The sequence below is a fragment of the Manduca sexta genome, chromosome 12 (assembly GCF_014839805.1).
Source record: "Manduca sexta isolate Smith_Timp_Sample1 chromosome 12, JHU_Msex_v1.0, whole genome shotgun sequence".
Lineage (NCBI taxonomy): Eukaryota > Metazoa > Arthropoda > Insecta > Lepidoptera > Sphingidae > Manduca > Manduca sexta.
Genome location: NC_051126.1, coordinates 8,564,408 through 8,579,880, shown reverse-complemented (window position 1 = coordinate 8,579,880; position 15,473 = coordinate 8,564,408). Strand labels below are relative to the sequence as shown.

Sequence of the window (15,473 nt, the reverse complement as noted above, 5' to 3'; positions counted from 1 at the left end):
ACTAATCTGAATGGGTATTGAATTCTTTTTAAAGGTTTATTTAAAACAGCCTGAAAAAAAGTATTTTTCGCATGCGTAACAGTTGGGTAGGTAAATGCGATAAAACGGGCGTCACGCCGCGCCGCACGGGCATCGACTTTCTTTGTCTCGTTTAGCCTACTCTTACACTATGTATTGTAATTGCTTCACTCGTAAGTTATAATCGTTTATGTCTTATCCTCTCCCGGTGACCGTCTTAAATCGAGGTGCGTAGTATCTTAGTGGGTTGCCCTCAGCATGGTCGCGTAATTTTCAAGGGTTGCGAGCGTCTAAAGTGCTCCAACAAAAGTCCGGTGTATTTGTATAAGCCCTTACCAGGCTAAGAAACGTATAGTCAGATAAAAAAAGCTACTTAGTAGCGAAGTGTTTATTTAACTATTATAATAAAAATTAATCGAAACTTAAAAACACAAAATTATTTGATGAGTCCCAGACATTTGTTCAAAACAAATAAATCAATTCTTCAAGTTTATAATAATAGTATAAAATTTGAGCGTTATGTAATAACTGATAATATTGTCATGATTTTCCTTGTAGCCTTTTTTTACTGAAATTATTGCGAGCAGAGGAACTACGTTTGACAAAAATAGGTTCTAAGGCATTATTCATTAGCGGTGTTTGTCAGAAATATCGATATTTAAATAATGCTGTATTTTATATTTTACACAGAAGAGTATAAAAAATTAAAACACGGTAAAATGTAACACAATATTAAACATTTATAAGGACGTTGTACAATCAAAACTTTTTAACAAAAAATTATACTGCCTTCAAAAACCACTCAAAACTAAAAAAAAAATCATTTTAAGCGGTTTTTGAAGGCGGTATAATTGTTTTGTTAAAACGTTCGTATTTTTTTGTTAGTAAAATTAGTATTCATTGAGGATATCATAGTTGACAACATCATTTTAAGAGTTTTCTAATGTATCTCCGAAATCAAGGGTCCAACAACAATGAAATTTATATGTAGTAAATATATATTATAAATCATCAATCAGTTCACCCAGTAAAAGGTTTCAGGTAACAAACATAAAAAAATACAGTACAATTGAGAAACTCGTCCTTTTATTGAGATCGGTTAAAAAGACTTCTTATTACTGTTAAATGATCTTATACTAGAAATACTACAATACGTCAAAGTAAAACTCGCACGAAGCAAATTTAATACTTCCCAAGAACATCTGGGAACATATTACAAGAAATTTAAGAAAAATTTCCGAGTTCTTTTAACTGATATATTCGTAGCCTCTATTGATTTCATAACTTTGTGAATTAAGCTTCTGAACACACAATAGTGTATTTGACTAATTTTTATATATAACTTTTATAAAATATGTACGTCGTATAATTTCTAAAAAAGAAGAAATTATTGAAATATTTACAAGTTATTAAATATTGAAATTAGGTGGTACGGGTGACTGTCAAAAAACAGAAAAGGGACGAAATACTTAAATTTGACGTTAGCGGGCATTACGCTGCGTGGGAAAGAAAGAGATGGAGCGATATCCACACTCCACACCCGCTCCTACACGTAGCAATATTTAAAATTCGAAGTACTGCCTCATTTATTATCGACTTTGAATGCTGTTTTCACAGAAGGATTTCTTTTTTGTACTAATTGCTGTTACATATTTAAAAATCAAAGATAATCAAATACCCTATTTCTTGCTGTGTGTCTGTTTTTTTGTGTGACATCAATACGGAATAAAAAAAAAGAACACGAAAAAAGATAAAAAAATAGATCATGAGTAAATTTCCTTGGATTTCAATAAGATTGGGTATTGATAGGCCAAGTTCCGTATTTATCAGGCATAGATTGTGCAAATAAATATTCACTCTGTATATGTTACGTAGGTGGATGAATCTCTACTCGCATTAAAATTCCACATCTTTAAAGCGTTATTTTAATTTTTTTTTGCCATATAATTATTAATATTATATAATTATTCTTATGTGTGAGTTTTGAAATAAATAAATATTGAATGTTGCCAGACGGTGCTAGGTGCGTTGCCGCTGGCAGTGGCCGCAGTGAACCGCGATCCGTCACTGCTACCCGGCTTACGACTGCGCTTCGTTGCTGTAGACATCGGCAGATCACCGCCATCGCTTTCCATGGACAAAGACAGCTTGGCTCTAAGGTAACGTCAATTTGTTGTCTCGTAATGCGACGTAAGCATTAGTGGCGAATGGCGAAATTTTCCGAAAGAGAACCGACACAACATATTATAAGTACTAACAACATACATAAATGCGGTCTCCAGATCTTTTTAATGGTAACTATATTTTATATGGTAATTATATAAATTACGAAAGGGAAGCGGCAGAAATCGGATTTTATGGATCCTTTGCCACTGATAAGCGTTGAGTATTGCTGGTGGTAGGATATTTTTGTCCAAATTTGGGGCCGACGTAAGCGTTCCAGGATCGGCCTGTGTATATCCTATTCCAAACAGGCCGCGATAATTGTGTTGACTGGCGAGTGATCAACTCTCATTAGTAGATACTCTATCTAGACAGACTTCGCTTATGATAAGATGCAGTGGGATCGTAATTACCATGACGGTAAATAAAAAGTAGGCCCTGTGTATGGTCTCCACATGCGTGAAAATCCGTTCCCTGAATAAAAATGTGACTGAGAACTTTTTGAGTTGAAAAGCAGTTTGTTTTATGGTCTATGAACACTAATTTTGTTTAAACAATTTACATATGTATTAAGGTAAGCTTAGTTATTACTAATTATTTAGGATTTTCTATCAAATTAAAATTTAATTTAATTTATACTTACTTTTGAAAATCATTGAAAGTGTCTCGTTATTTAGATTCGGTTGTATTGAAAATACATCTACACGGTAGACCATAAAATGTGAACACGTCTTAACTACTTCGAAAATGTTTTCTTATGTTAATATTAATGCGAAATTTCTCGCGATAGTACTACGAAGTTTACAACTTCAGTTAGCTAAGAATTTGCAAGTTTCGTCAGCTAAAGTTTGAAATCTGAAGTTATCTGACACCCAAAATATTATAAATTTTTCACAAACATGCTAATTAGAAACGTCTTTCAGTTCTTGACGATAATATTCATAGTTTGATTTGTAAAAGATTTGATAAAGATTATTGGTTAAGTACAAAACATTATAAAAAATATTTAAAGGGTCTGATATAAAGTCATGGTACAAGGGTTAACTTTATTGAAATACTTTTAGAGAAGTTCAGAACAAAGGAGTTCAATTATCTTTCTACATTTGCGCTTCGTTCCAAAATCACAAAACCGTTCAAAACCATTATATTAAACGAATGTAAAATGAAATAGAATTATTATCACGCAAAATTTAATATCGACTAGAAAAAAAAAACTATGGTAATAATGTTCTTTTCGTGTAGTTAATAAGATTGCTTTAGGTATTTCCCTCAGATTTAATTGCACTTTTTTTCTATTTCTGGTTTACAACGTCAAGAATTTAATCAAGAATGTTAAGATAATTTTAAATATAATTATTTAAAAAAAAGTTAAGCAATTTGATTTTCGCTAATAATGGAATGATTTTAAAATAACCATTAAGCTCTCGTCATATTTTATAAATATGGCGACAATATTCTTCTATTGTTGTGTGTTTAAATCTTCGGAGTTAATTACGATTTTGAGGAAAAGTGATAAAAAAACAAGCATTCCTTGTTTAGAAGTTAGCTGTGTTTAGATTACAAGTACCTTGATCTAAATGTTAATGAGTAATGTTCTAGACTCCATGTTTTGAATGTATCCAAGTTTAGCCGCGCAAGTTAGTTCGTCGGAATAAAAACATTGCTAGAGCGCTTTGTTTATTTTGGCACATGGTTTCTTGTAGTAGAAACCGAATGCTCGGAGTTAAATTGTTTATTAAATTTAAATGTTGGGATATTGTACAATATAAATGTTATTTAAAATGAGTTATATCAGCTACTCGTATTTACATCGATTGTAAACAATAAAATTCCATATTTCATTCTTAAAATTATAGTACATTGTTATATTAAATAGAAATTTATTTCTTGCTAAACTTTAAGTAAATAAACCCTTTTACGTATACATAGACTTTAAAACTATATGGTTAGGTAGTACATATGGTTTCCTATTATTTTGCAAAACATATGCTTTATGTTTTGCAAAATATTACTTGAAAATACAGTCATAGTATATATTATAATGACGTAATGTACAGCCGGATTGAAATATACGATGGAAAAACCAATAATAATTTCTGTAATCTAATTTATATGTTTATTATCAACAATTCTATAATTTTGTCACGGACCATAAAATGTTTATGTAAATTTAACCGTATTAGCAGAGTAATACGGTATAAATCCCCCTTTAAAGTGGGATCAGCAGCGAGATGAATCCAATCTTAGAATTTCGTGACTTGATAACTGAACCCAAGTTAACCCAAGATAACGATCATCGAACGCTGCCACTATCAGCCGTATTCAATAAACGATCCCAATCTCAATCTTCCATCCTATACCGAGAATAAACCAATCACAATAATTCGTTTTTATGCATGTCAAAAAAAACTATGTTGTGCTTGGTCCATTTTTGAAATAGGGCGAAAAAAGCGATTGGCGTCGTTTATAGACAGCGGCGGTGTATCAACATAATGTTATGTTTATTTATTTATAATTGCAACGTTTCAAGTAAATACATTTGAATTGTTTTATATTAAAAATTTACTAGGGTAGGCAGGAGGCTATTTATAAAAGTCAGCATTTAAGCATATTTTAAAAAGGTACCTTTCTTTGTTGTTCAGTTTAGTGTAAAAGTATCATGGTCTGTCACATTCTGTAATTTATCGCCTTTTATTATTAAAAGCAATTAAAATAATTGTAAAAAAAAAATACGTAATATTGCACACTTGTTAGTCGTTACTTACGTCTGTGTCAAAATTGTTCGTGTACTAGGTGATTTTCCCAGTTCCGCCTGCATGGAAAGTTGTAGCCGGAATAAACGTTCAAATTTGTATTAATCTCTTTATGTTAATCACGGCCATGCTCTATCCGTGTGCCCAATCAAAATCAGATCAGCTGTTTCAGCGTTTAGAATCCGAACATATTAAAAAAACATTCACATTTATAGTATAAATAATGCATGTTTATTTATTAATCTATTCCCTGCAGAGCATGTCATTTCGACAATACGAGCATCTTCCATTTTCATTTCCAGATCGTCGCTCCTTGACCTTAATTGCCCTAACGAGATCTACTATTCCTTCAAGATATCAAAATCCAAGAATTAAATGTTCTGCTTTATATCAAACATAATTAACATCATAAGTCAAATTTTATATAGAATCAAATTGTGAAAATTCTTATCAAAATATTTTCTTAGTCGCTTAATTCTTTTTTGGTCAAAGAAATAAATTTTAATCAACTTTTTATAATATTTTGATTTCTTAAATGTGTTTATAGAACATTAATGTTCTTTTTACGTTGAATTCAGTATAGCTTCTGGGTATTCGCTTGCTTTCACGGTGAAGGAAACCATTGTGAGGAAACCTGCATGCCTGAGAAGTTCTCTATAGGAATTTCGAGGGTGCGTGAAGTCTACCAATCCGCACAAGGCCAGCGTGGTGTACTAAGGCCTTATCCCTCTCAGTAGTAGAGGAGGCCTGTGCCAAAAAGTGGGACAGTGTATAATACACAGGGCTTATATTATTACTTATTACTATAAATAATGACTGCCTCGGCATAGTAGTTCTACTGCATGCGCGGTACAGCACTGTGAGGTCGTGGTTTCCAATCCTGGGTCGGGCAATATGATATTTGGGTTTTATTGCTCAGTATCAGTCCAGAGGCTGGAATTTGTGCCCGATATAGCGATAGGCTCGCCCCTAATCACATCGTGGGACGGAACGCACTTGACGATAAGTGAGTGTCCTGGTTCCGCCTCTGCATATCCCTCGGGGTTATCCCCGAGGGATATGCAGAGGCGTGATGTGTGTGTATAAATAATTATAGAAGGTTTATATGACAATCTCAAAACATTTCAAGTGGTCGTATTGGACTGGCGAGACGTTTTGATTTGTACCATCCTTCGGATCAAATTTCTGCTATTTTTTTGTATTATTGAAGCAGAACTTTAATGTAATAAACGCGTGGAAATCGTTTCGACGTCCTTTAGATCTCAAACAACACATGAACGGGGGTAAAATAAGAGGGGTTCCTGAAGTGTTTTGTTTGTTTTATTTAAGAAAGTGCATTAATCGTGATATTTGTGTATGTAGTATAAAACTCCTTAGCAAGTATTTTTATTTCTAAGTAAAGGGTCTTATGAAATATATTTTTTGTTCTATTTATTACTAGATGTTGCTTGCTGCTTCGCCTGCGTATGAAAATTATTTGCTTCAAAAGTCTTAATCATTCAGCGTTTCATAGCCCCATCTGTCCGATGTCATTTATGAAAAAAAAAAACAGTTTTTAACAATTAAATTATTTTTACGAGGTAGTTATTGGGATAAAAGTTCCAATACATACATTTTGGAAAAAAAAATGAGTTAAAAAAGGTTTCTGCTTATTTTTCATGCAAAACCATTCAGCAGTTTCTAAGAATTAAAATAAAAAGATTAAAGGAGAGAGATAAATTTAAAATAAAAATGATTGCACTTGATGATTAAAAGGGAGTACCTAAGTTAATTTCGTGAAATAACTACAAACGTTCTATTTCTGTTCAAACGTTTTAATCAATAGAGATTTGTATCTAAATATAGTAGATAGCAAGAAAATCATAAAATAGAATAGAGAAAAACGTGAGATTCTTATGAAGATTTACCGTTATCTTTATCGTTTGCCTAAACAGCGTGGGTATAATAGGCGCAGATTAACATAATACACTGTTTTGACAAATACTGTAAAGGTTATTTTTTATCTATAAAAGGTCAGAGACTTTTATTACGTGGAAGGATCTTTAAGCAAGCGAAAACGCAAACAAAATCTAGTACATCATAACAGAAACACGAGTGTTGTATACAATCAAGTTGCATTCAGTCACTTACTGCTTTTTAATAAGATTAAATTTTGCCTCTGTCTGTCTCTTACTCTAATACGGCTAAACTATTGAACTGAAGTTGATGAAATTTAGAGCGAATTGCTTGAACTATAAGAAAGGATATAGGCAGTAGCCTACGCCGCGCCACCAAAACCATAAAAAGGATTCTATTCTGGATAAGACAATAGGACCACATGAGTAAATAAACATACCGCACTCTTAATAAAATAATGACCCATTCCAAAATTGACAATTTGTGGGAATCGTCAAACAACCAATTTCTGTTTGCGACCTTTTAGTTTTTTACCATTTTTTTCATGCTATAGGTTTCATTATTTACCTATATTTAATAAGCTCAATTTTATAGTAACTTCAAAAAAACAGGTAGCAAACAAAAAATAATTTTCCGACGACTACCACAAATTAACAATTTTGAAATAGGTCATTATTTTGTTAAGAGTGCGATACAGACACCAAGTTTCATACATTCGCTCCGCGATAGGCACACTATCAAAGGCGCGAGGCGCATGTGTGTATCGGCACTGGTGGCTCGTCGCGTACGCAGAGAAACTGCTTTATATCGGCTCGGCCAGTGCCTCAACTCAGGGCTGACCGTGCAATCGGCGTTCGCCGTGCGTATCTATTTTTATTGCACGGATTTAATAAAATCTGTCATTCAACACGTGAGCATAAAATAATAGTGCTTAGTTTTTAATTTCAATGTAAAAAAAGTGTTAATATGGTTTAGTGTACTGGTTGTGTGAACAATAACGTAAAAAACAAAAATAAATCATTTTTTAACTACCCTAAATACTCAACCAACGAAGTTGTAATGTGATAATATTTTAATTTATTATTTTCAATGTTGAAGACTGATAAACATTTCTACTAAAGAGCTCCAGAGACCAAATCGATGATGTTATAATCATGTAGATGCCGAGTCAATCCTCTTGTCATCTTATTGGTACGCGACTCGGCACTGGGCGAAATCCCCCGTGCGAAAGATCTGTGCCAAGCAGTGGACTGTTTAATAGTTTTCTAATCTAATCTTCCTGTGCCAGCCGTACTAAAATAGGTATAAATTTTGGACGTTTAAAAGAAGCTTTCACTCTGTATCTATATACTATTATATAAAGCTGAAGAGTTTGTTTGTTTGTTTGAACGCGCTAATCTCAGGAACTACCGGTCCAATCCGATTTTTTTTTTTGCATTGGATAGCCCTTTGTTCGTGGAGTGCTATAGGCTATATATCATCACGCTATACCCAATAGAAGCGGAGCAGTAATGGCTAATCTCAGGAACTACCGGTCCAAACTGAAAAAATCTTATTGCGTTGGATAGTACTTGGTTTGTGGAGTGCTATAGGCTATATATCATCACGCTATACCCAATAGGAGCGGACCAGTAATGGCTAATCTCAGGAACTACCGGTCCAAACTGAAAAATTCTTTTTGCGTTGAATAGCCCTTTGTTCGTGGAGTGCTATAGGCTATATATCATCACGCTATACCTAATAGGAGCGGAGCAGTAATGGCTAATCTCAGGAACTAACGGTTTCAACTGAAAAAATCGTTTTGTGTTGGATAGCCCTTTATTTGTGGACCGCTATAGGCTATATATCATCACGCTATGACCAATAGGAGCGGAGCAGTAATGGCTAATCTCAGGAACTACCGGTTTGAACTGAAAAATCTTTTTGTGTTGGATAACCCTTTGTTCCTGGAGTGCTATAGGCTATATATCATCACGTTATAACCAATAGGAGCGGAGCAGTTATGAAACATGTTGCAAAAACGGGGAAAATTATAAATGAAAACTTTAGCCTGAAAAACTTTATAACGCGGGCGGAGCCGCGGGCAAAAGTTAGTGTCTCTATATATCTCCTCTGTGCTAGGACTTTATGCCATTTATGGTGCGGGAGGAGCCGCTAGCAACAGCTATAAAAGCAATAATTTTATGACCATGATTTCGGCTTCTAATCCAATGTACTTCCCAGAATAATATAGAAAGAAAATATTATTTTCAGCAATTCAAAAATGTATAAGTATAGTTGAATCTCACCCGACCTTTTTAGCGAGAATATATAACGACCATCGCATCTGTGTAGCTTAGTTTTTATAATGCTTGAGACAACATGTTTTAAACTATTTTTTTTAATTTAGTTTTTTTTTTATCAATTTTTAATAGTAACTTTTAACAATAGCTACCCATTGACTGTACTGTTTAATATTGATTAGTTTGCTGTAAGTGAAACATTTATTGATATATATATTGTAAAAAAAAAAATTGCAAATAAGGACAAAAGTATTTTTCCAAAATAAATATTATATAGTCGATTTGCTATAATGGCTTTTAAAGTCTCTATAATTTTTTGGTTCTTTATTACGAATCTGAAATTCTAATCAACGTCAAACATATTGGATAATTAAGTGGTAAAAATTTGGAGCTTGGAATCATCAAAAGAATAATTTTAGACCCTTCCATTTATATGAAAAATATGAAGGAAATGTCGAAGCACAGTAACTCATAAAAATAATTTAATTGATTTGTCAATTTTATTTTTTTGACATAAGTAGCTACTTATCTGACAGCTGTCAGTTATTGTCATTCGCGGATATAAGCGGAAAATTTATAAATATTATGTTTAAACAAATGTTATTCGTGGTTATTCTCAGAGACGAACATACTAGATTTTCCGTATATTATAAAGCTCTATGAACTACATTTTTAACAACTTTACTTTTTAGGGAGAGCATTTTAAAGTAGCAATATTTATATTTGGAAAGCGTCCATTTTAAAGGCAAAATTTAAGTAAAATAAAATCATCTTAAAATCACTGGTCTTTAAAATTAAATGATTTATTTCAATAGGCTTGATTTTAAGGGTTCTATCCAAATATAAATATACCCACATATAGAATTTCTGTCGAACAACAAAACGATTTTTGGACATGTCCTTCGGCAAAAACTTATATAAACTACACGATAAAATTTTCTTTATTTAGATCACGTAATCTCATTGTGTTAGTAGTGTACAACTGCCATTGGCTGATACTGTTATGACGGACTTCGGAGTGTGATATAACTAAAATTTGCTAATAAACTATATAACCCGGTGCAACATTTTTGGGGGCCCGTCAAATACTCATAATCTATACTATAAGTAAAAGCTGAAGAGTTTGTTTGTTTGAACGCGCTTATCTCAGGTATAACTGATTCGAATTTAAAATTTCTTATAGGGTTCAAAAGCCTGTTTGCCACGCTATGAACAACAGAAGCAGCGCGGATTAATGAGAAATGTTGCAAAAACAGGGGAAATTTATTCCTTTTGAAAGCTACCGTTGCGTGCGCTACGCAAACGGTTAAAGTTACGCTACAACCATTTATGATGGAATTGTTACTTTTAAAAACTTCTAAAATATATATATATATATATATATATAAGATAGTTTGAGACCTATCCTGCCTCGGTGGCGTAGTTGTATTGCACGTCCGGTACAATAGCGCTCTGAGGTCCTGGGTTCGAATCCCGGGTCGGGCAAAGTGATATTTGTGTTTTTCTGCTCAGTATCAGCCCGGAGTCTGGAATTTGTGCCCGATATGGCGATAGACTCGCCCCCTATCACATCATGGGACGGAACATACTTGGCGAAAAGTGGGTGCCATAGTTGCGCCTCTGCATACCCCTTCGGGGATAAAATGCGTGATGTTATGTATGTATGTAGTTTGAGACCCTTGGAAATTGGAAGAAGATATGCTACTTTCCAATGTAAAATAAAATATAGCGGGACTTTTATCCCGGAAAAATGTTTCACGTGGACGATGTCGCGAGCAAAAGCTAGTACAATATAAATATCGCTTACGACACACTGAGCATAAGCAAACACGGATTACACTAGACCATTATATAACGTTAAGTTCGTGAAAATAATCCCCAAGAATCGTATATTGATCGTCACTGTATATTATAGAGGTTGATTAATCAGTCTAGTACGGGTTAGTGTGACATTGGAGAGGAATTGTTACAGGGCGATGACACAGATGCGAGATCTGGGCGTTGTCGCCTTTTTCGGTCCAGACGGTACTTGCCACACCGAGGCGAAGTTAGCCGCTGCCTGGAACTTACCTTTAATTTCACATGTGAGTATTTATATAACTTACCCAGATTTTCTCACGACTAAAATTAATGGTATTGTTATAATTTGGGATATCTGCTAATCAGAATTTGCAAAGTCCGTTCTAATGTGTAAGACATGTGTGGCGCTACAATTATTACAAAAATGCTGTGCTCAGTAGTAGTATTAGTGTAGTCTATGAACAATAATAAGAGACTAGAAGCAGTGAAAATCATTGCAGATAAAAGAATCCTTTTCTCACTATTATAAGATCATTCGATTTAAGAAAATTGCTTTTATTTATAAAAATACTTTCTACAGCCCACATAATATAATTCTTATATGTATTCTCAACTAGAAATGCGCGGGTGACCACGGCTTAGCGAACGAGAAGAGCATTGGTCTGGGCGCCACCTTCGCCCGGACTCTGCCGCCAGCGTATAAAGTCAGCAAGTCTGTTGTGGCTTTGTTAAAGGCATTCGGTTGGACCAAGTTTGCGATAGTTGCCGGAGATGAACACACCGCCGCAGCACAGCAAATGGACGCTATTAAGGTAATATTTAAATTTATAAACTGTCCAGTATGCTAATGCTTCCGCTGTTACATATAGCTGGCCAAATGTAGGTGTGTTACATTCCCTGCTCCGAAAAAAGGCGACAGAAAAAGGTGAAACCCCATACATGTCCTTTGTATTACTCCTTTCGCTGTGTATATTTGTGAGTAGTAAACGCACCATGCTTTTAATTGATTAAAGAAACTTAGCACATAGATGGGCGATATTATGGACCGATAGATGGGATTTTTTATTCCGCGAAAGTCACATCACGCGGGTGGTGTGTGAACGACTCCTACAGCATACTATAAAGTATAATCAATACATTTTTTGGCGCATCGCATTGATTCTACGCTAATATTGCCTTACTCGCAGGGCAAGTCTCAATTTCATTATAAAATAAATAAATTAAAAAAAATCTAAAAATTATACCCAATCATTTTTAATCTGCATTAATCAATTATAATTAATCGTATCAGCATCCGTTTCAAACATATTTTGTTAGCACAGGTAAATGCGATATTGTAAAGTCAAGAGGAAGATTATACCACTTTAGCGTCTGAGCATGATTACGATAGCATTATACCAATTTCATTTAAACGAATTCGGCACCCTTCTCTCATAATTCCTTTTCAAGACCACTCACTTCGACCTTGTTAAACCGTTGTCTTAACCGTAACAAATATATTTTATTATTATTATTTATCAATTTATCTATTTTGACGAAAATTTCAATAAATTACCTTGATGATTGAAAGTATTATTGACAAATGCGACATTTTTTTAACTAGGTTAAAAAACATAGAACAAAGTGCTAATTTTAAATATGTGTGCAACTGGGTGTCGCAAAAAGGTCCTCGATTACAAAAAGTTCGCAGATAAGATACCTTAATAAGTATATTTGCCCTAAAAAAGGTCCTCAATTAGTGGCGCGTGGACCCAGATCGGTGCCCGGTGGGACCGCGCTCCCCTTAAGACCGCCACTGAATACTAGACATTGCTAATTAAAGGGCAAAATGTATGAGTTGGCCTTGAAATACTCCTAAATAGGTGACAACAATGTATGCCAATGACCTAACCCTTTGCTGTGCACGGACCTCCTCTACTACTATGAGTGTCCAATCTTAATGTACTGTAATAGCCTAGGCCGAAGTTGTAGAAATCGAATACCATCGAAATTCTTAACAGACTTTTTAGGTATTCTTCACGATGATTACCTTCATCCTAATACCGAACAAAAATTGTCAAATAGTAACTACAACGCATATTTATAAGAATATTTTAATTTATTCATTATTCTGGTACTTACCATGCTGCAACAGTGTATTTTTTTTTCACAAAATAATGAATTCACAGATCAACTCTGTATTTTCTTAGACGAGAAGTAAATCAGATTAACTACCTTAAAAAATGATATATTAAATCCTCTTTGATAATGTAAAACTTTATTTTACGAACAATTGGAAATGGCGTTCCAAGTTTAAATTTAATTGCTACAAAGAACATTGAGTCCCAAACAATTTTGTTGTATAAAAATTAAACTATGTTGGCAACAATTTTACGGAGCGTAGTTAAATAGTTTTAAACTCTACACATTATTGTGCGCTCGTATGCACTTCTTAGTAATTTAGCTGTCGTCTCCAGGAATTGTTATACAATTTCCTCTACAAATCACCTATATATTAGGTTGCTAGTAATTATTTTGTGTTAACTAAATGGCATGCCTCTTGTATGCAAACATTTTTGTCTGAGTAGGTACGAATGCATTATTTATTTATGCCGTGTAAGTAAGCACATTTCCGCTAAAGGGCTCTCTCTATAATAAATTTAATTATACGGAATCATGAGGTCTAAATCTAAGGTAAACCAGTGGAACGTGGGATGCTATTCTCTGTGATTTCTAGGCTTGGTTGCAGCTGCCACTGTTTATGGGGGGTCAAAGCTTCTATCACCTTTCATCAGTGGCAAAGGGTCCATAAAAGTGAATTCCTACCGGGTTCCCTTTTGGAAATTATAAAAAAATTAACATAATACCTAATACTACCAGTATAATAATAGTAACTACAAATAATGATTAATTATTTATTAGTTGCTTGCTTCAACTATATCGATAGTTGGAATCCATTCGTCATGTTACACGTAAGATCTCATACGCAGCGCGATGTCTCTGTTTAAACTTTTAGAAATAAGGTAAAAATGCATTTGTGCGTGCGTGTATGATTTCTCCAAGGTAACTTTAAAGTTTGTATCTTCAAACTGTTCGTGACATTTAATTTTCGCAGTCTGCTTTACTCACAATAATTTAATAAAATTGATGTCATTAAGCAATTAATGCGAATAATGATCGTTCATTAATTAAATTGATAATGTAAGCAATTAATGTAATATTATAGCAGAAGTTTCATTTACTAAGTTAGTTTTGAGAATAAACAACTGTAGGTAACTACAGTCCAAGATTTTAATTTTAATATTTATGTTCTACTTGTTTCAAATAAATATATTATTTTGTGGTTAATCGTAACTTTAACTAGTTTTCGTTAGCTACGTATTATTTTGCGAGTCTATGAACGTTTGAGGTCGCTTTGTTTACGCATAATAATTATATTAACGATTGTTAATTTTAGAATTAAGGCTAATCTGCTGTCTTAGTTTTTTGTTTTCTGTTAATCTACGCTATATGGTGAACATCAAGTTATATGTCAACTGTGGCAACAATTTGTTGCCTCGAGTTTCTTTTTGAAAATATTTCACTCACCGCCACTGTCTTTCATATATTTTTCATTACAATAATAAGCATATTTTTGTTAGTATTCATGATAAATCAACTATTTTCACCTATTTGGAATACAGTACTTGAAGTAAAGTTGTTTTTATAAAAATTAAAGTCTTACTTGGAATTTTTTTATGAAAATACGTAGTATTGTTAGAAAATAATCTGTTTCTTTTATTGTTGAGCCTAAGTGTGGGGCGGGGGCACAGCGACGTCCCGTTGTCTAGCTCTCATAGTATGGCAATGACCTTTTAAATGTAAACAGATGTCTGATACTGTATCATTTAAGCAAATTAGATTTTAAATTGAATTTTTTTTAGCATTGCAGTAAACAAAGACCGTGGTTGACCTTTGCGATTTAGCATTAATCTCTCTCGCAATTCTGAAGTATACATAGGAAAATCGTGATCTAAGGCCTAAGACCTCTTTGTAGTAGAGGAGCCCGGGCTGGTATATTGTTAATGTAATATGCAAATTATTGAATTTTATATGATATATGGTTAGCATAACTTATAGTAATGTAATATTTTCAAGAAGTATATGGTTACATTTTTAATGCAATGTCAAAATGAGCCTGTATATGTTGAGTTACATTTTACAACAAAGAAATAAGCGAAAAAAGCTCAAATTAGTTCTTATTAAGACGATGCTGTTTCTGCTTATTGATGCTCAGTATACAGCATGCTCTACCGATTGAGACGTGCGTGTACAACATGTGGAGCGGGCAGTCGTCAACAGCCTACGCGCAATGGTATGCCAATAATAAAAGTAATAATCGCATGCAATGTTTGCTAGCAATAATCGTCCCTAAATATTCGTCGAACCACTTTTACGTCACGTCTGCGAGAATTGCCTTGCCATTGCAGATGTTTGGGCAGGGTAAATTTGTAAACAATGATTGCGCACGGTTAATTGATTCTTCTAAATTAGGCTAAAAGTGATAGTTTCCTTCGGGCGGTATTTGGTTTAATAAGCAGAT

General features: G+C 33.8%; 1 protein-coding gene across 1 annotated transcript in view; it reads left to right on the top strand.

Moving 5' to 3' along the window:
* The first annotated feature begins 2,042 nt into the window (after positions 1 to 2,042).
* The window catches only part of LOC115441557 (guanylate cyclase 32E), a 74,969-nt gene continuing 61,538 nt past the window's right edge, over positions 2,043 to 15,473 (top strand). Inside the window, exons 1-3 of the mRNA XM_037437990.1 lie at positions 2,043 to 2,177; positions 11,085 to 11,196; positions 11,530 to 11,724. Of these exons, the coding sequence (XP_037293887.1) occupies positions 2,152 to 2,177; positions 11,085 to 11,196; positions 11,530 to 11,724 (333 nt within the window). The 5' untranslated portion in view covers positions 2,043 to 2,151. The remainder of the gene's footprint in view (positions 2,178 to 11,084; positions 11,197 to 11,529; positions 11,725 to 15,473) is intronic.